The sequence below is a fragment of the Psammomys obesus genome, unplaced genomic scaffold (assembly GCF_907164565.1).
Source record: "Psammomys obesus unplaced genomic scaffold, mPsaObe1.curated_primary_1811, whole genome shotgun sequence".
NCBI lineage: Eukaryota > Metazoa > Chordata > Mammalia > Rodentia > Muridae > Psammomys > Psammomys obesus.
Window position 1 is genome coordinate 13,166,125 of NW_026585698.1, and position 24,139 is coordinate 13,190,263.

Below are 24,139 nucleotides of genomic sequence, written 5' to 3' on the forward strand. Positions count from 1 at the left end.
TCACTTTGTAGACCAGGCTGGCCTCAAACTCACAGGGATCAGCCTGCCTCTGCCTCCCGAGTGCTGGGATTACAGGTGTGCACCACAGTGCCTGGCTGTGTTTATATTTTCTTGAGCAAATTTTATACCAAACTCTTATGGGATTTTTCATTCTCTCTTTTCTCCTATTTCTCAATGACCTGTAATTCAGCATTTTAATATCATATCATATTGTATGTGTTACCTTGTAAGTGAAGGTTCTTTCCTTCAGTGTTTGCTCCTTGCCACCCATAACCTACCTCACACCAAGAGAGAAGGAGAAAGAGGCCATGCTTGCATGGAGGCTCCAGCTCAATTCACACATGAAGACAAACTTATTGACCCGAGACCTCAACCTCTGTAACATTTTTTGTTTCAGTAGGCCAAGATTTCCTGTAAGAAAGCAGCATCCACAAAAATAGGTGACTTAGCTGACACTGATGTCATTGCCTGGGGTCTCATAACCCAACAATTTCATGACTGCCAATGACTTCATGGGGCTCATATCCTTGATTTAGATATAAACATTGAAACTGACTAGGGTGATGTGTTCTGACAGTACTAGCCTGCCTGAAAAGACTTATTTTATATACCAGGCTGTTTCATAGTATATATGCTTACGTTTAGACAGTGAAATACACAAGCAATGAAAACTACGGGACAGTATAGTTTACGGATAAAAGGGTGTGTGCATGTATAAACAAATGCTCACCACCCATGACCGTGAACAAGATAAAGACGGCACAATCTGGAAGGTAAGCCTCTAGGGAATACTTGACATTCTCAAGAAGATGTGTGCCCTTTGGTATCATCACTGGCTTTCTTCATTTTTTTTTTTTTTGAGGTGTCTGAGGCTTTCAAGCTGAGTCTTTTATATTCTGTTTCCTTTGGAAAGCTAAGGACTGCGATGCCCTTCAGATAGAGAAAAACCAGCGTGGATACTTAAGCAAATTCAAAACACAGCAGCTCCCCACCCCCACCTGATCTTCTTCTCTCTTCCTTTAAGACTTCAACGGCCACTGTGAACGTGGTGGTGACAGATGTCAACGACAATGCTCCTGTGTTCGATCCCTACCTGCCCAGGAATCTCTCTGTGCTGGAGGAAGAGGCCAACGCCTTTGTGGGTCAAGTGAGGGTAAGTGGGGCAATCGTTTAGCTTAAATGTTGTCTGGGGGGGGGGGAGCAGATTTCTTACACTGTGACTTTGAAAAGAGACACAACTCAAGTAATCTATTAAATGACTCATTGGCCACTCTCCATGACCATTTTATAGTCATATCCTGTACATTTGATTATTTGTTATGTTTGATGACATTTGTGTACTTTAAACATTGGCTAATGTTAGAGCTTTCATTTTTTATTTATCCCATATGATTTTATTTTCAAAAAAAAAGAAAGAAAGAAAGAAAGAAAGAAAGAAAGAAAGAAAGAAAGAAAGAAAGAAAGAAAGAAAGAAATATATTTAGAGAACTGTGTATTTCAGTGACTCGTTAGGTTTGACTGTGGATCTTCCCAACTGAAAATATAGAATGGTAGATGTGAATTTGTTTGCTGTTACAAACCTGTTTTTAGACTCTATTTCCTGCTGTATATTCCTGCATGCTCTAGGATTAATTTCTAGTGTGTTCTCTCGCCTCTTGTGTGGGCATGATGGCCATTTGCTGCAGTATTTATCTTCTGGGCCGGGGAGGATGCCAGAGCTTCATGCCATTAGTGGAATGCTCATCCACTAGGCCATAGCCTCAGCCCTGAGGTTGCTTTTGAAACCATCTCATTTCCCTTGAGGTATAGCCAGGCTTCCACTCTTGTGCTGTGCTGAGTCTCCAGCACAGCTCATGGTTTGGAAGCCACAGGACAAGAGATATCTAGAGGCAGACCGTGTCTTCGGAAGCTCCTTCTGCAGATGAGGCATGGAGGTGTCCTCCTGGGCATCCCTAAGACTAACCCATGGGAGACTTCTGAGGCAAGGAACATTCTAAACAAGAGGTTCTGATTAAGTTTAGTTTCCACCTGGCGTGAGCATCAGGTGAGAACAAACATGACACGGTCACACAGCTGAGCCGCCTGCCCATGTCTGGACCCAGGAACAGGAAGATGTCCCTTCTAGGGGCTGGAGAGATGGCTCAGTGGATAAGAGCACTGGCTGCTCTTCCAAATGTCCTGAGTTCAACACCCAGCAACCACAACCTCAACAGCCATCCATACTGGAATCTGATGCCCTGTTCTGGCATGCAGGTGTACATGCAGATAGAACACTCATACAAAAAAATAGATAAATAAAATCTTTAAAAACAAGAAGGAGAAAGAAATCTCTTCTAGAAAAATGTTCCAAGAACCTCCTGCAAAGTTTCTCTTTTCAAAGGATCTGCCATCTTCCAGTAGTGCTAGCTTAGAGACAAAGACAATCCTTCAATATAAGAACTGTGAGAAGACACTTATCCAGGACTCAGCACCCAACAAGGAATGAGACCCCCAACCAAGGTGTCAGGTCCTGTTCCATCTCTCTGTGCACATTTTTCAAAGGAGCCTGGATGATTCTCTGAATAAGCATTTTTTAGACTTCTGCTACGTTTCAACCAAGCATGGAGTCTAGTGATTAGCAGAATCTACTGACTGTGGAAGAGGTTTTCTAAAACTTCTGTTTTAGACTTTAGTGAGATTTTCACATCTGGTCCTGAGATTCCCCGTCCCCCTCATTAGTGTGTGTGAGTGTGTGTGTGTGTGTGTGTGTGTGTGTGTGTGTGTGTGTGTTATGTGCATGTATGTAGGCACACACACACACATGTAGAGGCCTGGGGTTGGAGTTTGATGTCGGCAAACACCCTGGATTGCAGTTCTGCTTTATTTAGTGTGGCGGGGTCACTGAATCAAACCCAGAGATGGCTGGTCTGTCCTGAGGATCCCCTGTCTCCATCTCCGAGGTTGGAATTATGAGTGGATCATCACACCCACCTGACATTGATACGCATTGATACAGATTCTGAGGATCTCAACTCTGAGCCTCAAACATCCATAGCAAGTCCTTAAATACTGAGCCATGTTGGCAGCCCTAGTCCTGAGAGTTTGATTGGCTAGTAGGAACCTGTTCTTTCTTCTTTCATACCATCGACAGTGCCCTCACTGCCAGCTCCACGGTCTTTACCATTTTCTGTCACTGTCTCCAATCCAGGAGAGAATATACTTTGACTTCAACTCCAACTCACCTCCAGGGAGAACCTGGTATCAGAGACGTTGCATTGGCAACTAGAGAGCAGATGTGAAGCCATACATGAGGGCTCCACTGCCTCACACCATCTCCAGAGTTAAATCCCACATGTGTATTCCACAAGGAAATCACAGGTTACAAGGTTTAGATGGAAATAGTTTCCTAAGGGTCTAGGCAGATGGCTCAGTGAGTAAGGACACTCATTGCATAAACACGTGGCCCTGATTCTGAATCACCAGCAACCACAGAAAGAGCCAGATGTGGCCACATTGCATGTGGATACCAACTGTGTGGGGAGAAGAGCAGAAAGACCACGGGGCCTCAGTGACTGCCAGCCCTGCTCCAGGTTCTGTGAAAGACACAGTCTTGGGGATGGGGGCTAAGGGAGAGAATGATGGTACAGGACATTCATTGTCCTTGCCTGCCTTCTGTAGTGCCCACAGGTGCACACCCACCCACACATACATGCACACCTACACATAAACATACACACACATCACACACACAAAGTGCATTAATATAGTACTAACAGGAGATAAGGACAAATGTAGGAAGAACGTACCCAAAAGAGGGACGGTCATTAGATCAGCCACCACTTAGAAAACAGGTGCCGGGTATCAGGGTGCCTTTGAAAAACAGTCCAGATACTTCCCCCAGAACGACACCCTAAAGAAGTCATTGCTTCTGGGAAACTCATAGGCTCAATCCTGAGTCATGGCTACCGGCACTGAAGGTAGAGCATCACTGACAGAGTGTAACAGACGCTGGGACAGGGGGCGTAGGACTGTGATGTGTTCTACAAGCCACCAAGAAAGGTGACAGAAGTTTACACCAGAGGCTGCTGTAGAAACATCATGTTTTCTCTACAGTCTTTCTCTCCTCTCGCCCCTGCTCTCCCCAGGTCTGTTCTCCACTCTCTTAACTCTCTGCACTCCCTCTCCTACCTTGTTCTCTCTCTTCGGCCACTACCTCTGCCTAGTCTATCTCCCCTTCCGAGTGAGATATTTGCATCCTCTATGTTACTTATCTTCCTTGGGTCTGCACCTCATAGTATGCTTAGCCTATACTGTATGGCTAAAAGCCACTTATCTGTGAGGACATACTATGTCTGTCTTTTCTGGGTCTGGGTTACCTCACTCGGGATGATCTTCTCTAGTCCCATCCGTTTGCCTACAAGTTTCATGATTTCCTTGTTTTTCATAGCTGAGTAGTATTTCGTTGGGTAAATGTATCACAATTTCTGTATCCATTCCTCAGTTGAGGGACATCTGGGTTGTTTCCAGATTCTGGCTATTACGAATAAAGCTGCTACGAACATGGTTGAACAAGTGTCCTTGTTTGGTGGAGCATCTTTTGGGTATATGCCCAGGAGTGGTATAGCTGGGTCTTGAGGCAAAACTATTTCCAATTTTCCAAGTTGTTTCCAGAGTCTGGCTATTGTGAATAAAGCTGCTATGAACATAGTTGAGCAAGTGTTCTTGTATGGTAGAGAATCTTTTGACTGTAGAGAAAAGAGAAACCTAGGGTGGGGGTATCTCTGTGACAAGCTGGAGACCTAAGTCAGGGTAGGCTCCTGGTAGGATATGAGGGAGACTCAAGAGGAGACTCCTAGTAGCAGAGGCCATAGAGACTGAAGAGGACACCTTCTAACTAGACTAGACTCCTAGCAGAGACGAGGAACACCAACCCAATCACAAAAACTTTACTCCAAAATGTATCCTGCCTGCAGGACATGCAGGGACAAAGATAGAGCAGATGGAGCAGAGATTGAGGGAATGCCCAACCAATGACCCACCCTATCGGAGAGCACCAACCCCTGACACCATGAAGGCTACTCTGCTAAGCTTGCAGACAGGAGCCTGACATAGTTATCCCTTGAGAGGCTCTACCCACCAGTTCCTCAAAACAGATGCCAAACCTCACAGCTAAACATTGGGCGATGGGTAGGGCATCTTGTGGAAAAGTGAGAGAGGGGAGAAAATGACCTGGAGGTGACAGGAGCCCCATAAGAAAAACAGCAGAACCAACTACCTAGGTCCCAGAGGGCCTTGCTGAGACTGAAGCATTAATCAAGGACCATGCATGAACTGGACCTCGGTCCCCTACAAAGATGTAGCAGATGGGCAGCTTAGGCTTCACGTGGATCTTCTACTAATAGAAGTGGAGACTGCATTGGACATGGACTCACTTGCCAGCTTTTTGATCACTTTTCCCTGACAGGACTGCCTTGCCAGGCCACAGGGGAAGAGGACACGCTCAGTTCTGATGCAACTTGATGAGCTGGGCTGAATGGAAAAGGGAGCTCCCCATTTCTGAGAAAAAGGGGAGGGAAGAGTGAGGGGGAGGGAAGGAGGATGGGACTAAAAGGGGAGGAGGGATGGGACTACAACAAGGATGTAAAGTGAAGAAAAAGAAACAAAGAAAAAAAACAAAGAAACAAAGAAAGACAAGAAACCAAGAAAAAACAAAGAAACAAAAAAAGACAAGAAACAAAAAACAAAGAAACAATGAAACAAACAAAGAAACAGAGAAACAAAGAAAAGAAGCATCATGTTGAAGCTGGAGGCAAACAGCAGATAGGCACTGAGGGGACACAGGGGGTTTGGGAATCCCCTCCAGAACAGGCATTGCATAATTAAAAGCAGGAACAGGAAATGGGAGCATGACAGACCATACTTATAATAAGCAAAACCTCCCATGGCACTAAGATTTTTCCACACCATGTTTATTACAAAAGATTCTGAGGACTCAAAATGCATCTAGGAGGTGGCAATATCAGATGTGTAGGTGACGAAGATCAGTTGCTGTCATGGGAGACTCGGTACTCGGGGAAAAATAAACAGTGATAAGAACTCAGGCAGGAGGCTAAGGCCATCACTGACACAGTCTCATCCCTACTGAGAAACACCATATTGTTTAAAACGAATTATTTCAATCAGATAATGGCTATTCATATGAAACAGACAGTCAGTCATCTGTAGAAAGTATCATTCACACTTTATTTAGAATTAAAGGGATAGATGCAATACACAGCATACAAATAAAATCGTGAGCAATTACAAATAAGCAATTACAAATAATTACAAATAAGGTTATCAATTCGTAGTTAACATTTGTTTTCTCCTTTCCTTGTTTTATCATCTTCCCAGGCGATTCCTGAAAAGGCTTTTTTTTTTTTTTTTTTTTTTTTGCATTACCCCTTCCCACACTTACTTGGTTCTTGCGTTTGATGAAAAATGATCTTGAAAACATATTTCAGTTTTGGAGACTGAAATATGACCCTAGCACTCATCACCTGATGTGGTGGATCTGGTCATTAGGCTGTGGCAGTTCTATGCAAAACTAGAACAATTTTGAGTGTACAAAAAGGGAGAAAAACACCCCAAACAGCCATGTTTCCTCCTGACTCTGCAGCTCCAGCAACGCTATTATGTTCTTCCAGTGGAATCTGGATGCCTCCTGATGGTCTCCTGTTGCTGCCTAATGATAATTATATAATACATTAATTTTACTAAATTACTCGTGATCTTCTTGTAAAATTTTATTTTAATTGTCACCACACACCATTAAGACAGACTCCAAGCCAGGATACAGATGGTTAATTACTGTACTAAGCCTGAGTTATTGGTTTCTGTTTATGCTCTTGTAGAGGTGCTTTCATATGAACAATCCAATGTTTCAGACTCAAGAGCTGAAGGAATTCCTGTTTGCTTTTTTTAAAAGTTATATTATACATGCCAATTTTTTTCAGTGAACCTTTATTAACAGAATAGAATATAAGCTACCAACCAGCAAATATTAGTGTAGATTTTACTATCCACAAGTAAGTAGTGGAGGTTAAAAAAAGAAAGAAAAAAAAATGTCTCATTATTTCCAAATGCTTGAAGTAGCAGAGTATTAATGGAGGAAATACATGTGGAATAAAACCTGGTCACACAGTATGAATGTGTGCTTGTCCAGTTGAGGTGTGTGTGTGTGTGTGTGTGTGTGTGTGTGTGTGTCTGTCTGTCTGTCTGTGTTTCTTTGTTTATTTGTTTAGGTTTAGGGGAGAGGGGGTTCTCTGTATAACCACTCTAGCAGTCCTGGAACTCACTCCATATACCAGGCTGACTTTGAACTCACAAAGATCTTTGGGCCTATGGAATGCTGGGATTAAAAGTATGTGCTACTATGCCCAGATTTCTGTGTGTATATTATTTATAAAAGAGATGGAAGGACACTGCAGTGGTCTAATGTGGTCAAGAAGGGGAAAACATGTCATTTTTAGTTCTTTTTCAACCACTAGCAACACTTTATATTGAGAAAGAGCAAACTAGGATTGCAAAGCAGTAGGAGTTTAAAATATGACATAATTCATATTGAGTGGTAGTTTGAGGACACTGAAGCTGGTAGTCACACAGATCATTGGAGATGTGCTTGGATTAGCCCCAACACTCTGTGAGTAAAATAAGATGAGAGGGGATCAATGGTACTTAAAATTGTGTAACCAGATAGCACCTAACAAAAGGCACTGTCAGACTAATTTTACTTCCGGTCTCTGTCAGGGTACTTGACAGGAAACCATCTGCGGAAACATAGGGAAAATGGGACCCCAGAATTCCCTGCAGTGACTGTGTCTCTCTTAAGGCCCTGGCTACTTCTGCCCATCTCTGTCTGGATGTGTAGGTTCAGTGGAGTAGAGGGAGAGAAAATGACTTAGGATTCCAAGCTCTGACCCCAGTGTTTAGCCTCTGTAGTTGCATCTCCCTGAAAAAAACAATCTCTGATTGGCCAAATGTCTTCAAATTCAGAAGCAACACGTTTGTCTGCTCCTCAGAGAATCCTCCGGTATCAACAGGCACACACCACACCCGGGAAGGCAGACCCCGGAAGAGCTCTTCCCTGTTAAGTTTAAATCGGGTCTCAGCGCTGGGTACCATGTGGAAGAAGACCTCTCCCAGCAAACTTTCCATCCTGGCCACCACTTTCTTAAAGCCCAAGAGACAAAGGGAGCCCTGGGTCAACCAAACATTCTTCTACTTCTAAAGCAAAGATGCTGAATTTATTCAACCTAAAATTAAAGGCACTTCCTAGAAGATTTGCATGCTAACACTTTATGGCGAGGAGTTTTGGTTTGATTCTAAACCCTGAGAGCAGTTTTAAAATCAGGGGTAAGCTGCAGTGTTGAGAAGGGAAGTGATGGCGTCACTGAAACAGAATATTGATGTTTCCTTCTATTGTGCATTTTAATATTAAACAAAATAAAGCCGAACCTCCGTGATCTGTCTCTGATTAATGCAGCTGTTGTCCCTCTGTGTGGGGTTCTAAAAATGGAATGAAGGTAGGGAGTTTTATGAATCTTCCTTTATATTTTGTGGCATTCAACAGCACCTCAAACTGTAATACTTCTTTTTTAAGTGGGCCACAAGTGAGGAGTTTTATGTGATCTCTTGCCAAGTCAAACAATATAATGGCAGACACCACTACTCAATTCCCCACACATACCAATCACACACACACAAATCACACGATTCGAAAATGTGGCAATGTCTATTTCAATGCTGCTACCTAAAGACTTATTTATAATGAGATTCATCTGTTGCCTGTAGCTATTTTTGGAAGTTTGCTCTTTTGGCTATTCAAATAGCAGTTCACAAATAGATTTGAAATTTATGGAAGTGTTTTTTAACAGCACTTATTTAGAGCCCAGCCTCTTACCAGTTTAAGTCTTATTAACACCTGTTAAAATAAATGTGTGTGCATGCATATATAAAATTATATATAATTTTATAATTCTAGATACGTTGCATGACAGTTCACTGCAGATCCAAGGTCACCAATGAAGTCTTCATTGGAAAATGCGATCTTTCTCATCTCCTCTCTAATATCTGCTTGCTTCTAGTTTTCATGTTTAGTTATAGCTGATACTTCCTAGTTTTCCATAAAACCTTTGGCAATATCTTACAAATTGTTCTTGTGACTCTGTGTATTGATGCTGATGGCTCCCACAGCTGTATCTAGAGCTCTTTCTGCTCCCTTAAATAAAGCTTTGCCTTCAAAACAACCTCTCCTGAAAGGGTTCCTTCTTCTTAGTCCACACCTCAGCAGTCCAGCTTATCTTCCCTAAGACAGCTGTCATGAAGCCATCCAACTCACCCTTCTCCCTTGAAATCTATATGCTACCAGACTACTACTCAGGCTAAAAATTATTTTATTGTCTCATTATCTCTCTCTTAAAAACTTCGTCAAGCTCCTGTTTTCCACCTGAAGTATTACTGTGAGCACAAGCTAGTCTTGATGGCAACTAAGAATTGTCATGTGACTGCTAACATATTGTGGCTAACACAATCCAGCTGTAGAAGGTTGTCACACCTCCACAGCATGGAAGCCATTCCTCCAGAGAACCTAAAATTTTTGATAATCGCCAACACCTGTCCTAGCCTGTTTAGAATTACTCATTGTAAAAGTAACTTTTTATTTGACGGATACAATTGTTATCCCGGAGGCTTATTGCTGAATAAGCTCTCCCTTTCTAGTTCTTTCTGAACTCTGGCTGGCTGGCCCAACTCAGCTATTCTGGCTCAAACTCCTCTCCAAGCTGACTGATTAAAACTGGCTTCGATTGCTTCTCACTGAATTGCTCTGTTTTGCCTCAAACTATCCCTGGCAATTTATTTTAATCTTCTTAAATCTTCTGGCTCATTCTCATTCTCTGCCTCATTCTGTCTTCACCTGTAACCTGTCTCTAAAAATCTACCAATAAAACTGTCTTCTCTCTCTCTCTCTCTCTCTCTCTCTCTCTCTCTCTCTCTCTCTGTGCTGCTTTCTTAAGTCTCCTCTCTTTCCCTCTTGTCCTACTGATAGTTGGGTATATCCTTATTTCTGACTCATTCTGCCAAATCTTTCTCTGATTTGTCACTTTATCACTACCTCTGACTCATTTTGTCAAATCTTCTTCTGATTCATCACAATGTCTGCCTCTCAATTAGATGACATTACTTTAAAAAATGGCTGCTTCCTTCTACAGTCTAATTTTACCTACATTGTTTGGGATTAAAAGTGTATACTAAGGGCATGTCTATATCCAAAGCAGAGGGATTAAAGGTGTGTGGCATGTCAGCATTTCAGCCAGATCACACAGACTTAGGTCTTTCGAAGCCATCCCTTGCCAGAGCAGCCATGTCGCTGGATTAAAATTCCTCTATACCATGTTGGCTCTGAGACCTCTCCTGCGTCAGTTAATGTTGACTGTGCACATAGTTGTATTGAACTGTGCCTAGAGGCTTAATGAGGCACACATTCCAGGTGTGTCTGTGATGGTGTTTCTAGATGCACTAAAGAGCGGGACCTGCCCTAAGTGTGGCTGACACCATACATCCCACAGGCTTTAAACTCAGAGTTAAAAGGGGGCGAGGAGAGAGCTTCCTGGCACAGGTGTTCTGTCTCTGCTCCCTGCTCACGGGGAGAGGCACTGCCCAACTCAGAGATTCAGTCAGGTCCTCCCAGCCACAGCAGGTTGGAAGTTCTGAGTGTGAGATAAACTAATGGACAATCATCTGGTGAGAACAATACTGCATACCTCTTTGCCCACTCCTGGAACAGACTACTAGCGATGAAGGAGGATTCTCTCAGGTGTAAAGATTATTTAGATAAAAAACTGTAGCTAACGTGCTAGCCTGGTAGCTCATTGTTTTAAAAGAAAAAAATCTCCTTTACGATGTATAGCATGCTTGGGAGATGAATTAGTTGGTAAAGCTCTTCCTACATAAGTATGAGGAGCTGAGAACAATCCATTGACCCTACATAAAGAGCTAGGCATGCCACACATCCCAGCACTGGAGAGGCGGGGACAAGTAGATTACTGGACCTTGCTGAGGTCTAGGCTAGTCTAGCCCCAATTGGCAAGTGCCAGGTCTCACTAAGAGACCTTGTCTAAAATTAATAAATAATAATAATAATAATAATAATAATAATAAATTAACAACAAAAAAACAGTAAATGGCTCCTGAGGAAAGATACCCAAGGTTGACTTCTGTCCTCTATGTGCTTACACAGACATGTGATCCATACACCCAGACACAAGCACAACAGGTTTTTCTTAAATTTTTAACATTTGCCGAAGAATTACCAACTATTTTCACCTCACAACCCTGCTCCGTTCATCTCTCTATACCGTTCAATGCAACATTACATATATATAATGCTCTCATTTTATAAGCTCTCATTTTATACAAATTGTATTCCTGTTTTATAGACTGGTGAGAAGCTCATGGCCTATACACTTACTGAGACTGAGCATCTTTTCATGTGCTTTATTATTATTCTGAACCTTCTTTTTTTTTTCAAAAAAAAAAAGTCTGTTTTAGTCTCTCACGTGCCCGTTGGATTGCCCTTGACTGCCCTTTCTTGGTGTTGCTCTTCATCCATATGCATGGTCTCTGACCATTTTAGATATGACTCTGTCCTTAATTATATATGTTCCAGACCACTTCTCCCTCTCATTAATGTGAAGAAGAATGGGGCTTAAGCGGAACTTGAGAATGCTGCCTAGCCTGTGCCAGGCTTTGGGTTCTATCAACAGATCGGCAAGCAAACAAAGGCTTACAGATAAGAGCAGCTTTTGACACATCTTATTCTAATCCGTGCATCATTTTGAAGTCATCGCTGCTGTTTGTCTCTTGTCTAAGAAATGTTTCCTACACCCCCAAAGTCATGAATATCACCCTATAGTATTTTAAGCACAATAACTCTTAGTATGTACTAAAATCAGTCCTCTTTCTCCTTGGGTGAATTTTCACTAGAGTCAACTCTGCTAATTCCTCGGTTACAGTGTCTCCTTTTTGTACATGCAAATTATTTGCATAAGTAGGCAAATTTGACCAGTGATTACCATAAATATTACTTTAATGGTATCATCCCTGCCTCTCAGCACTGTAATAGGATCCTTCTTGCATACTGTCATTTACTATCAAGTGACATCATGATTCTATCACCCTAGTGGGAGGGACACTTCCTGCATCTCCTTGGTGAAAGTATCATCCTTGTCCTTAGAAACCACAGACTATGAGAGCAGAAACACAAAAATCTCTAAAGACAGGAAGTACCCAGGTCTGCTGGGATGATGATAAGAGAGGGCCCTCAGTTCCTGTACTCTTTCCGTTAACTTCTACTTTCCCCATAAGAACAGACTATGGCACAACGTTCATTGTTTTCTTAACCTTTCAGTAATGGGCCCCAAATGTGCCCTTCAGTTGTTGTGTCTTCCAAAGCTTACTCCATGGTTCAAAGGAGTTGGCAGTCCTTGTTATTTCTATTCATGGGATCGACTAACACAGTGGCCTTTGCATATGCTGGTACTTCCTTTGCCAAATAGATGAGTCTTTCAGATAAATACATTTTACATAGGATCTATGGACAATCAAAGACATGTTTAGCACCCTATGAAATTAATATCAGTTGCTAGATTGTAAGAAAAAAATAATCCATGCTGATTGTGATATATATTTATATATACTTATATATTAATATATACCTGTGATGTCACAGTGAATATCACAGAAAATATGAGCCTTCAATCCATCTGTCCTAGATGTTTTTAAAATATGTAAATCAAAACAATGACATTATTGACTTTAGGAACACCACGGTTGCTTACCTTTGATTAATGTCCACAGCCCTTCAGGAGGCATTCAGCCCTTGTCTCTGGAAGCCCAGGGACTGCACATTGCTCACTACCAGTACTGATCTGCCAAAAGCTTTGCATTAGAGTATTACATATGTCTGATTATTTTTATCATGTGCTCATAAAGCCAACTTCCAATCAGGCATAAAGGAGACAAAAGTACTGAGAAAGGGTGGGGAAATAAATAGAAAGCAAGAGAACTGTGAGCTTATTAAAAGGACACTTGGAGAACCTTGTCAACCAAGGGCCTGTGACCACTACATCATGGACATAAAACTTAAATGCCAAGCAATAAAACAAAATGGGTTGTTTGTGAATTGCTTCACTTTTTAGTTATTTAGTTCTTTGTCAAACCACAATGTACCTGTGAAACAAAAGCTTGTTTCACAAAGCTTGGAATGGTAAAGGATTTAATGATAAAGAGAATACGAGAAGGGTGCAGAGAATAAGATTCCGGGAGGCTGCACTGGGGAAGAGAAGGAAAGGAGAATAAGAAGATGAGGAAAATTTAAAAGACACATTAAAAAAATTCTGAAAGTCAAAGTTAATTTCCTGACTGAAATCATAAATTATCTGGTTATAGCCTCCTCGGGACAAGAATGAGACAGAAATCTTTGTACCTAAAACACTTTGCACTTAATTTTATGATCTCGCTGAAATGTGCAGGTAATCTAAGTCCTGAGGAGACAGAAAAAAAAAATCATTATTAGTGCACTGAAATAACATTATGCAAGGAAATACTTAATGAATTAATGCAGCTCAGCAACACATTGCCACTGATGAAAACTAGGTTTGCTTTTCCAAACAGCTGTGTGCCCAAAATCTTCTCTTTGATTGCCCCCAAAATCCAGATAGTAAATCCTGCCAGCTCAAGAGACATCCACAGTGGTATTAAATACCCCACTGACAATTCAAGTCACGTGGCTCTTGTAACCTTTACTTGCTTTAGAGATGCTACAGAAGGCCATATTGGAAGAAATATTTCATAGCCACGTCATCATGTCTTTCATAATCTATTTTTCTCGTACTTAGCTTACTGTCTGCTTTTGAAATGACACTTCCTGAGGAGTGAAAACTACCTGGAACCCCATTCTATGAAATGTTGAAAATAGATAAATGCCAGTGAGTGACTAGGCAAAATTTTATGATCCTGCTTCTCTGTGCATCTGCAGACATTTAGTCATGGGTTAGATCCAGCAAGACATACATTATAAAGTTTTTTAAGCGACGTGTTTTATTCACAAACATGTCTTTTCTGTCACTTTATTCATCCAGTGGTCAGCCGCATCATGAGGGGAAAAGAAAGATAACTCTGAGGTTATGTGTAAAGGGTTCCTCCTGCGTGGGCATAGAGGGCTGAGAAACGGAGGCCCGCGCAGAGGAAACTGTTAAGGCAAGGCTGACAAAACAGGAATGTTTGGCACAACAAGTAACCTAACAGATAACTTAGTGGATACCTCCTTAGGGTATGTGTGCAACAGCTCTGAGGGCTGAACCTTCTCCCTCTAGAAAGATGAGATAGGATGTCATTAAAAAAATAAAATCGATACAGCGAGAGTGATTTCTTTGCCGTGAACAATTTGTCAGCTTGTTTGAACATGGATGGGCATAGTGAAGGGAGATCTGCAAGATGCTAGAGGGGAAGTATCATGTCGCCCAGGGGTGGCCTCTGGGGTATAGGAGGAATGTGGAGCTTCCCTGGTGCTTTGTGCAGTGTCAGTAATCGGAGGATGGAGAGGCGAAGGCATGGCTGTTGGAGGGTGTTTCTGTTTATCTGCAGTCGTGCCCTCCACGTTTTAAGATCACCAGTGACACTTCTAGCCCTCGGCACATCGCAGAGCCTCTCATTGTAACTCACTGCTGTGATGCCTGCTGAATCTTGGAAAGAATCTGGTTTCTTTCTGATACTGGGTTACTCCAGAATTCATACAGAACAAAGGCGAGCGGGAGGGGGAACCCTAACAATATCCAAGGTCACCTGTGTCTTCATATTTCGGGTCAGATGTAAATTCCAAGGTCTTACGGAATCTTGCTCTTCTCAGTGTGCATTTCTCCGAAATGGCTCTTACTTTTCAGAAGTAAACGACAGAGAGTTAAACATTCTCAAGTAAATAGTACATTGTTCCCTTGTAATATTCCTGTTATGTCTGGGTTCTACCCCCTTGAAGGTAAGACACCTACCACACCAGTCCAGAAAAGTGTCTCCCTGAACAACGATCATAGATAGAAATCACACCAGGGTTCTAAGTTCAAATCCATTTTCTTTTATGTGCCCATCATAATAATCTAGCCAAACTTAATTTTTCACAGAATACCCATCTTCCAAATGCTCAAAATAGCATCCTAATGGGTAAGTGTGAAGATGGAAAGGATGTGAATCCTGCACTATCTGATTTTCAGTCTCACACTGAATCAATTTCAACAGAAAATCAGGAGCCACATCTCTGGGCAGAAAAGAAAACTGTATGAGTTGAACAATCAAATCATCAGTTTTTATGAAATAATCTTAAAACTGTGCTTTGGCTGATTGTTTTGAGAGAAAAAAAATCAATGGTTGATATTGTGATTTTTATATGTATATATGTAGAGAATTTGCTGTGTTCCGTGAACGAAGGAATTTATAATCAAATAAAAAGAATTCAGATAGAGCTTTTGATGGGACTATAAGCAGCCTCTCAGATTCCCCTTCAAGGAAATTCCAGGTCTCAGCTGCTGGGAGTGAGGGAGACAGATGCCCTTCAGTGGCAGCCACAGGAGCATTTCTCTCTGCTCTGGATGGTTTCCCTGTCCGGAATCTCACCCTGACTGCTGTGTTGTGTGTTCTGACCTACGGCAGAAGGTCAAGGCCAGATCATTTGGGCCCAGTTAGGAAAAATTGTTATGTGTGATGGTGCTAATTATGGAACTGCTCTGGGCTTAGCTAATGCTATAGTTGGCCCCTTAAAGAAGTTTGACTTCTCCTGGAATCCAACCCTGCTTCCTCTGCCTTTCAAAAGCACATCATAATAGGGAACTTGTAGCCAGCGGCTGCCTCCTTACTTTCTTCCCAAAGAATGCAGCCTGCCAGCAAATGCAGCTTTTCCTTCAAGCTGCAGGCATCAAAGAGGGTTACAGGCTGACAAACAAATATATAAAAGCAGGCAATAATTCTTTGGCTTGTTTTCTCACTATTTACTTTATGATATCTCAGAAGGATTGCTTCATTGGGATTTCTGAAACTCAGGACTGGAAATATTCCCTATGTGTGCCATAATTCACAGCGTGGAAACACAGCAAGGACAGCCACTTATTCACTGTCTTTGCCCCTTCTATTTTAACGTTTTTATGAGGGGTTCCTTGGAGCCCGCAGTCTTTTCTAATGGTTTCATGATTCCTCAGCCTCCTGCTCATCCACGCCGGTGCAGATAGATTCCTGTCAAAAGCAATCATTCTTTATGAAGCAGAGGAGTAATGTCTCCTATGGGCAGACCAAACCAGAGCAGTTCTCGCTTGCTGTGTTGGCTGGTAGCTCCATTCTCCATTTAGAGTCTTCAGGTGTTAAGTTGAAAATAAGACAATAGCTTTCTTCTTTATTATCTGCAAGCATTCTTGGTGGACCCATTATAGAGCATCAGCATCTCAGAGTGTTATAGTTAAAAAAAAAAAAACCTCCCAATTCATACCTGCTGTTTTATACCATTGTATCATTTCACTGTATTCTACTGAGTAGAGTCTTTCCATGGATTTGTACCATTATATCATTGCACTCTCCTGACTAGACTCTTCCCATGGAGCGGGGGAATACTGCATAAACATGAGCCCATAGATCATATCTCATTATATTAAGGAGTGTTTTCGCCCATCCGTGGCGTAGCTGCTCACTGCCTTTTGTGCCAGCAATAAAACTACAAGCACACATATGTATATGTACTCACACACACGTACAGTTAAATATTTTCTTGAAATTTTTTTATCTCCGAGCTGAATTACTTTTCTCTCATTCAGTCAGAAAAACTTAAAGGTGCTGATGAAACTTCGCAGTGTTTACAAACCTAATTTTTAAAAATCTTTATAAATTACTTTTTTCTAGATTATAATTATGCTTTCCTTATTTCTCCTTTTTCATTTCCTCCCTCGGAATATTCCTATGCATCCCTCCCTCCTTGATATATTTTGCATTCATGGCCTCTTCCTTCATTGCATACATATGTGCACATACATACATATTCCTAAGTATAGCGGGCTTAGTCCATATGATGTTACTTTTATGTATGTTTTTAGGGCTGACCATTTGGTACTAGATAGCCAGTTGATCTTCTCTTCACTGGGAAAACTATTTCTCCAGGTCTCAGAATTCTCTAGTCGCCTGTAGCTCTTTATGTGGGGTTGAGGCCTCATGGACTTTTCCCTGCCCACTTTGTCATATCTATTGATACAGTGCTTATTCACCTTATGTTTTGGTGACCATGTTGACGGGACTTTATGGGTTTAGAACAACCACTTATACTGAACTTTAAGGAAACAAACTGACAGTGCCTTGCTTCAGGCCTGCTACATGGTAGTCATACACAGTCACGTCTTTGTAGCAGCCGTAGAGCTCTGCGATGAACGCGAGAGGCAGGCAGTTGCAAACTGAGGTCAGAGGAAAATAAGAAATTGGCTCTTCACTATTCAAATATTTCTGTGTTTTCTGCATCTCCACTCTTTCCTTCCACATTCAAACACCTTTCCAGATGGTAAATGTTAAAAGCAGAAGCTGTTTCTTCTCCTTCTTTCTGTTTCCTTAACTGAAATGAGCACACCATATATGACAGTTGGAAGTAGGACCTCAGAAATCAAAGTTCTTAATCAGACAATTAGCAACATCCTACCTGAAGGTAAGGACCATGGCTAAGCATTGCAGAATTTGGCGACTATCTCCAAGAAAGCAGAATAGTAAAGTATATGTACAGGCTGATCTTCCCAATGATTTTGTTAAGAGGGTGATGTTAGGATAATATGTAAAATGGAGAACGCCTAATTACGGTTTTGTCGTTGTACCAGAGAATGTGAGCTCATGGCTAGAATGCGACTAACCCTCACAGGCACATATGTGTTCTTGAATATCTGGGCCAAAGCTAATGGCACTGTTTTGGACAGTGGCAGAACCTTTGAGACATGGGTCTTGGTTGTAAGAAGTAGATTGTGAGGAGGTGGGCAAAAAGGTTACACCTATTTCTGTTTCTGTCCCCTGCAGTCTGTTTTCTAGTGTACTGAGAAATAGTATTCTTGATCTATGTTCCTGCTGCTGTGAGTTCTAACATGCCCTCCTTCTTTGATGCACTGAAATTCCCACAAAACTGTAAGCTCAAAAAAGCATTCCTCCCTTGATTTGCTTCAGCTGGGTGTCTTGTCACACTCATGAACATGGGAATTAATATAGAAGCTTAATAGTAGATGGTGAGGCCTCTGCTGTGTGAACCCGTGAGTGTAGATCACTGGCCATTGGAACTGGTTCATAGGAGGTGAATGTAGTAGACTTTACTGGCCCCAGGAGGTTTCTAGATGTGAAGTTTATTGGACCATTCTAGAGAGAGTGCTAAACACCAGAATGCCCATGGAGACGAAGGGGGTAAAGGCCAGACTCATGAGGTATCAAGTAGAAAAAGGATTCTACCAGGAGTTGGTCAAGAAGCCACACATGATCTAATAAGACAATGAATCTGGCCATGTTTGGGCCCTGTTCGGAAATTTTGAATTATGCTAAATTAAAAAAAAAAAAAAAAAAAAAACAGATGGGGGCTGGAGCCTGGTCTGTGCTGATGTCTGTAGTCTCTGTGTTGCCACTAAAGGCCAGGTCTGTGCTGCCCTCTGAGGCCATGATGATGCTCAGGTCCAGGCTGTTGCCAAAAGCCAAGTCTGGGTCAATGAAAAGGTTATTTGGGAAGAAACGACTGTGAAGTTTCTTGAAGTTGGGTTGGATACATTTTGATTTCGGGAATGGGCACGACTCTAGCGGGGCCAGGGACATCACTGTTACGGTTTTAACGTAGCCGAGAGCCTTTGTTCTCGGATGATGGTGTTGGGGATGGAATCAGAGGGGTATGGCTCCATCCAGCAGAGGGGGAACCAGGACTGGCTCCATGTGTCACCCTCACTTCTGATTCTCTGTGTTCTCTCTGCCTCCCGGGGAGCAGCCTGGGTTTGGCGGCCATGCACCCTGGCAGGCTGCACTCTCTGAGGGGGTGACATCCATGGAAACCGTAAACTGAAACCAGCTTTCCTCCTTCAAGGCAGGTATTTTGCCACAGTAAGAAGGAGGGAAAGTATCCCAAAAAGCTTACCTACACTGAAGGTACTTTCATTATTCAAAGGACGCTGCTTGTTAAACTTTTTTCATTTCTTGTTATATTATTCTAATACTGACACAAAAAATAAATCAATAACTAATAATAAAAATAAATCCAAAGAGCTTTGGAGCAGAGGACAGTACAAAGAGCAAACATTAGGGTGGGCTCCTTGAAACTCACAATACACTCATTTTCAACAGCATATAAATTAGGAGATGAGGTTAAACTATAGAATAATGTAGCTATTTAATAGTAGTATGTTACACAGACAATAAATAGGCAGGATGTGATTTTACATATTAGCTTAGGAAAGAAAGTAGTGCTTTGTGTTAGAACTTGACAGAAAATGCAAATGAATACATTGAAAATCTGCTTCAAGCAGATTACTCCACGGAGTATAATAACTGTGAAAAAGTACTGTTCCTCGAGGACAGCCCCGCTTTCTCGAAGTTACCTTTATAGTGACATGGACAAAAACTTCAGAATGTCATGGCATCAAAATGAGTGTGGAGCAGATGGCTCTGTCCTATCGGGAAGAAACAGGGGCTGCTAGACATAGAGAATAAATATGTCTACAGAAGCATACCGTTCCTGAAAAGGAAATATTGTTACTTATGTGATGAAAGTATCTTACCTTTCTTAAAAATAGACACAGATGTGTATATGAATATAAAAATATATGCAATGTGTCTGTGGTGATAAAATTCCTGGCATGTTTAATTACATATAAGAGAATCCAGAAAAGTCTGGAGAGGAATGATAATGAAAACAGAATGGAACAACAATGAGAAGAGTATGAAGAATTAAGCTACTATCTTAACTCTACACAAATAATATACTCACTTATGTTCATATTAAAGCATAAATATATTTTCATAAGGGAGTCTAGATGACCGGCCAAAGAAAGAAATAGAGGATTCACATAGTTACTAGTTCCAGGACAATTTGTTGTTGACGTCATTTACACAACAAGGACACTTGCTCAACCTTGTTCGTAGCAGCTCTATTCATAATAGCCAGAAGCTAGAAACAACCTACATGTCCCTCAGTGGAGGAATGGATACAAAAATTGTGGTACATGTACACAATAGAATACTACTCAGCTATTAAAAACAAGGTTATCATAAAATTTGCAGGCAAATGGTGGGAGCTAGAAAAGATCATCGTGAGTGAGGTGACCCAGAAGCAGAAAGACACACTCTCATAAGACACACACTCATAAGTGGATATTAACCGTATAGTATATGAACATACTAAAATCTGTACTCTTAAAGAAGCTAAACAACAAGGAAGACCCTAGGGAAGATGCCAATCCTCATTCAGAAGGGCAAATGTGATAAGCATTGGAAGCAGGAGAAGACAGGGAACAGGACAGGAGCCTACCACAGAGGACCTCTGAAAGACTCTACTGATCAAGGTTTTGAAGCAGAGGCTGAGACACATAGCCAAACTTTGGGCAGAGTGCAGGAAATCTTATGAAAGAAGGGAGAGATAGGAAGACCTGGAGGGGACAGGAGCTCCAAAAGGAGACCAACAGAGCCAAAACAAAACAAAACAAACAAACAAACAAAAAAAAAAACCTAAGCCCTGGGGGTCCTACAGAGAATGATACCCAAACTAAGGACAATGCATGGAGAGGACCTAAAACCCCAGCTCACATGTAGCCCATAGACTCAGTCTCCAAATGGGTTCCCTAATAAGGGGAGCAGGGGCTTTCTCTGGCAACAACTCAGTGGCTGGCTCTTTGATCACCTCACCCTGATGGGGGAGCAGCCTTTCCAGGCCACAGAGGAAGAGGATACAGCCAGTCCTGATGAGACCTGATAGGCTAGGGTCAGATAGAAGGGGGTAGGAGGGAGGACCTCCCCTATCAGTGGACTAAGGGAAGGTCATAGGTTAGGGTGGGATTGGAAGGAGACAAGGGAGGGGGCCACAGCTGAGATATAAATTTAATAAATTGTAATGAATGATAATAATAAAAAATTTTCAAAGGACATGTATTTAATCATAATTTCATAAATTTTCCTAATAAATTTAAGACTTACCCACTTAAAAAACAACAACAACAACAACACTACAAACACCAACTAATCATTAGTATTTGTTCATATGTTGAGTGACTGAGCTAGGAGGGAGGTGCTGCTGCTTAAGGAAGACCTTGTTTGCAGAAAGTGTTGCATGTGTGCCTTAACATGAAGAGCCTTTCGCTTCCAGAGGCTGTGATGGTGGATCCCAGCGTCCGACTGGCTGGCTTACCTAAGCTTTTTTTGTTGTCTCTAAGTATAGACGGGAGAACAAGCGGACCATTCATACTATGGAAGCACCTCCCTAAGGGCCCATGATCCGAGCAGAATAAAAGGGGGAAAGTGAGGAAGCCAACCCAAGGCCAGTCTTCTCCCTTCCCTACTTCTTGACCCATCGTGGCGGGAACAGCTCTGCCCAGCTGTGTATTCCCGCTGTGGTAGAGTGACATGTTTGAGACAAAGAGGCAGATTACATTGTTTGTGTCGGTTATTTCTATCACAGCGATGAAAACTAGATATCCCAAGGTTGGCTACAATTGCTAAAAATATTAATAAGATGCCAGTTAAAGAATTGTCCAAGTGCACTCCATATTTCCTTTTAATGCCTGATGCTTTTGGGAGACAATATGCTTGGAATGAATAATAGCAAACTTAGGAAATGGTTGGAGAAGGTTAGACGGAAGGTGGCATAAAATAGCATGGTTATTTTGAAAAAAAAAAATATTTGGGACTAGCCCCACACTTCTCGAAACTGAAAACAAAGTTAAGGACTCCAAATATAATTTCTAAATGTGGGTTTCCTCCACCTAAGGAAAAGAGTCATACATACTAAACTCATTGCAGGGTTATGAAATACCAACTGTAATTTTTTTAAGGATGTCAGCTTGACAGAATCTAGAATCACCTGGGAGATAACGTTCTGAGAAGGATTATTTCGATTGCTTTGAGATGGGTAGACCCATGAACTGTGTGCGGGAGTGTTGCCTAGAGAGAACCCCTGCGCTGTATAAAATGGAGAGTAGGCTGATCACGAGAGTGTTGCTCTTTACCTGACCACGGATGTGCCAAGCTCCTTCTGCAGTGACTCCTCCTCCAGCTCTGAGGGACCTTGACTTGGATCCATGGGCTAAAATAATCGTTTCGCCTTTCAGTTGATTTTGTTACAACACAACATTTTATCACAGCAAACAGAAAAAGAAACTATGATACAAAGTGATGGAGGAAACACATAAAATTAATTGAAGAAGTCTTCCTGGAGCTTCCCTTTTGCTCCCAGCTGTGGAAAGGCTGAGAGCAGAAAGGAAATGGCCTTCTTGTAGGATTGTAAAAAGCCTGTTAGTGAACCTGGAAACACCACCATGCTGGTAATGAAAATATGAACCGGACAGTCTTTTGTGAAGCTTCTAAAGCATTAATCTCAGACTGTCCACCATCATGCAATAAATGAGTATGTAAATATTTAAGCACAGGGCTCCGTGCCTCCTGCTGATGCTCTCTTTTTAATTACCTGGGTTAATTTACATCCTTTTATTACAAGATCTATAGGCTGTGTGGCGGCATCTTAAAATGACTTGCTTAATTTGACATCGCCATACTCCCAATTCCCACAGAGATTATTTCCTCTCACTTGCCTGTCTGTTTTAATTTTATCCATATCCCCACCCCACTACAGCTTATTATTTCTCTTCTCTCCAAATAGCCCACAGGTTCTTTTTTTCTATTACCGCCTCTCACTGGAACCATTGTGTACTGGACAGCGAACTGTGCATTTCACATCTAATATATAGTCAGCCAGGGCTTACAGTTAGCAATAAAACAGTGAGTTAGGACCGAGAACTATCTGAGGTTTAGGACCGGATACAAAGAAGTCTCTCAGGGAATTCAGAGAGAGCTGCATTTCAGGATAAATGAAGCACGTATGGTTGTTTCTTGTACCTGCTCGTAAGACCTCTGAAGTTCGCTTCTCCACCCCGTGGCTGCTCAGTCACGTGATTTTTCTGGACCAATGAGGTAACAGTAAAGGTGCCCCTTTCCAAGCAGAGGCAGGGAGTTGAGGGCTGGCTTATCTCCTCTCTTTTTTCCCCATCTCTGTTACAAGAGTGTCACTTTTAAATAGGGCTGATCCAGCACTCTCCTGTCTGAAGTAAAGCAAGACTGGAACACGGGTGTTAGGAAACTCTGGCGCAAGCAGTGTTGATGGGGGAGGGAAAGCACACAGATTCTCCAGACACCTGAAAGCTAACGCATTAAAAGCATAAATGAAATGGAGATTATGTAAAAGGGTTAGTTGTAGATATAAATCATGAAGACAGGAGGAGGAGCTCACGTAGATTCTTGCTATGACAAAATGCATCTTAGCTGTGCAACTGGGAGTAATTGCTTCGGATGTTTGGAGGGTCAGGAAAACCTTCAAGGAAGCCACCTAGAGCTTGGTAAGATGCTCTTAATTACACATTTACCCAACAAATAGTTGTTGGGCATACATGAAGGCTGTGAATAGGAAGGCAGGGTAAAAAAAAAAAAATACGCACACTCACGTCTTTTCTTGGCTGTCTGAAGTGTTGTGTAGGAGACAGGCAGGTAAGTAGACAATTATAACATGTGGGAGAGCCAAATAAATACAAGGTGACAGGGGTCCTGAGTGGAAAAAAAGCTACTTGAAGTGGGCGGGCCAAGGAGAACAAGCCAGGAAAAGATCTAAACTCTTTACAACCGCTTAATTGTGCTTTCCCCATGATAGAATAGAAAGAATCTGAGAGCACTAAACAAGGGCATAGCTTTGTAGAAAAAAATATGGGCAGCTGCCAGCCCTTTTATGTGTAGAAATACTATTTGCTGATTCCTGTGGGCAGAATATTTATCTTCTCAAATGTGCGAGGACAGCCTGCAGTAGTTATGAGTAAAGGCACACTTAGTGTGAGAT

The 24,139-nt window shown here is 41.8% G+C and overlaps 1 protein-coding gene across 1 annotated transcript in view; it reads left to right on the forward strand.

The window, feature by feature from the left end:
* Pcdh15 (protocadherin related 15) overlaps window positions 1-24,139 on the forward strand; it is an 844,567-nt gene that overhangs the window by 622,978 nt on the left and 197,450 nt on the right. The window contains exon 19 of the mRNA XM_055598939.1: window positions 1,025-1,153. Coding sequence (XP_055454914.1) covers window positions 1,025-1,153 — 129 coding nt within the window. The remainder of the gene's footprint in view (window positions 1-1,024; window positions 1,154-24,139) is intronic.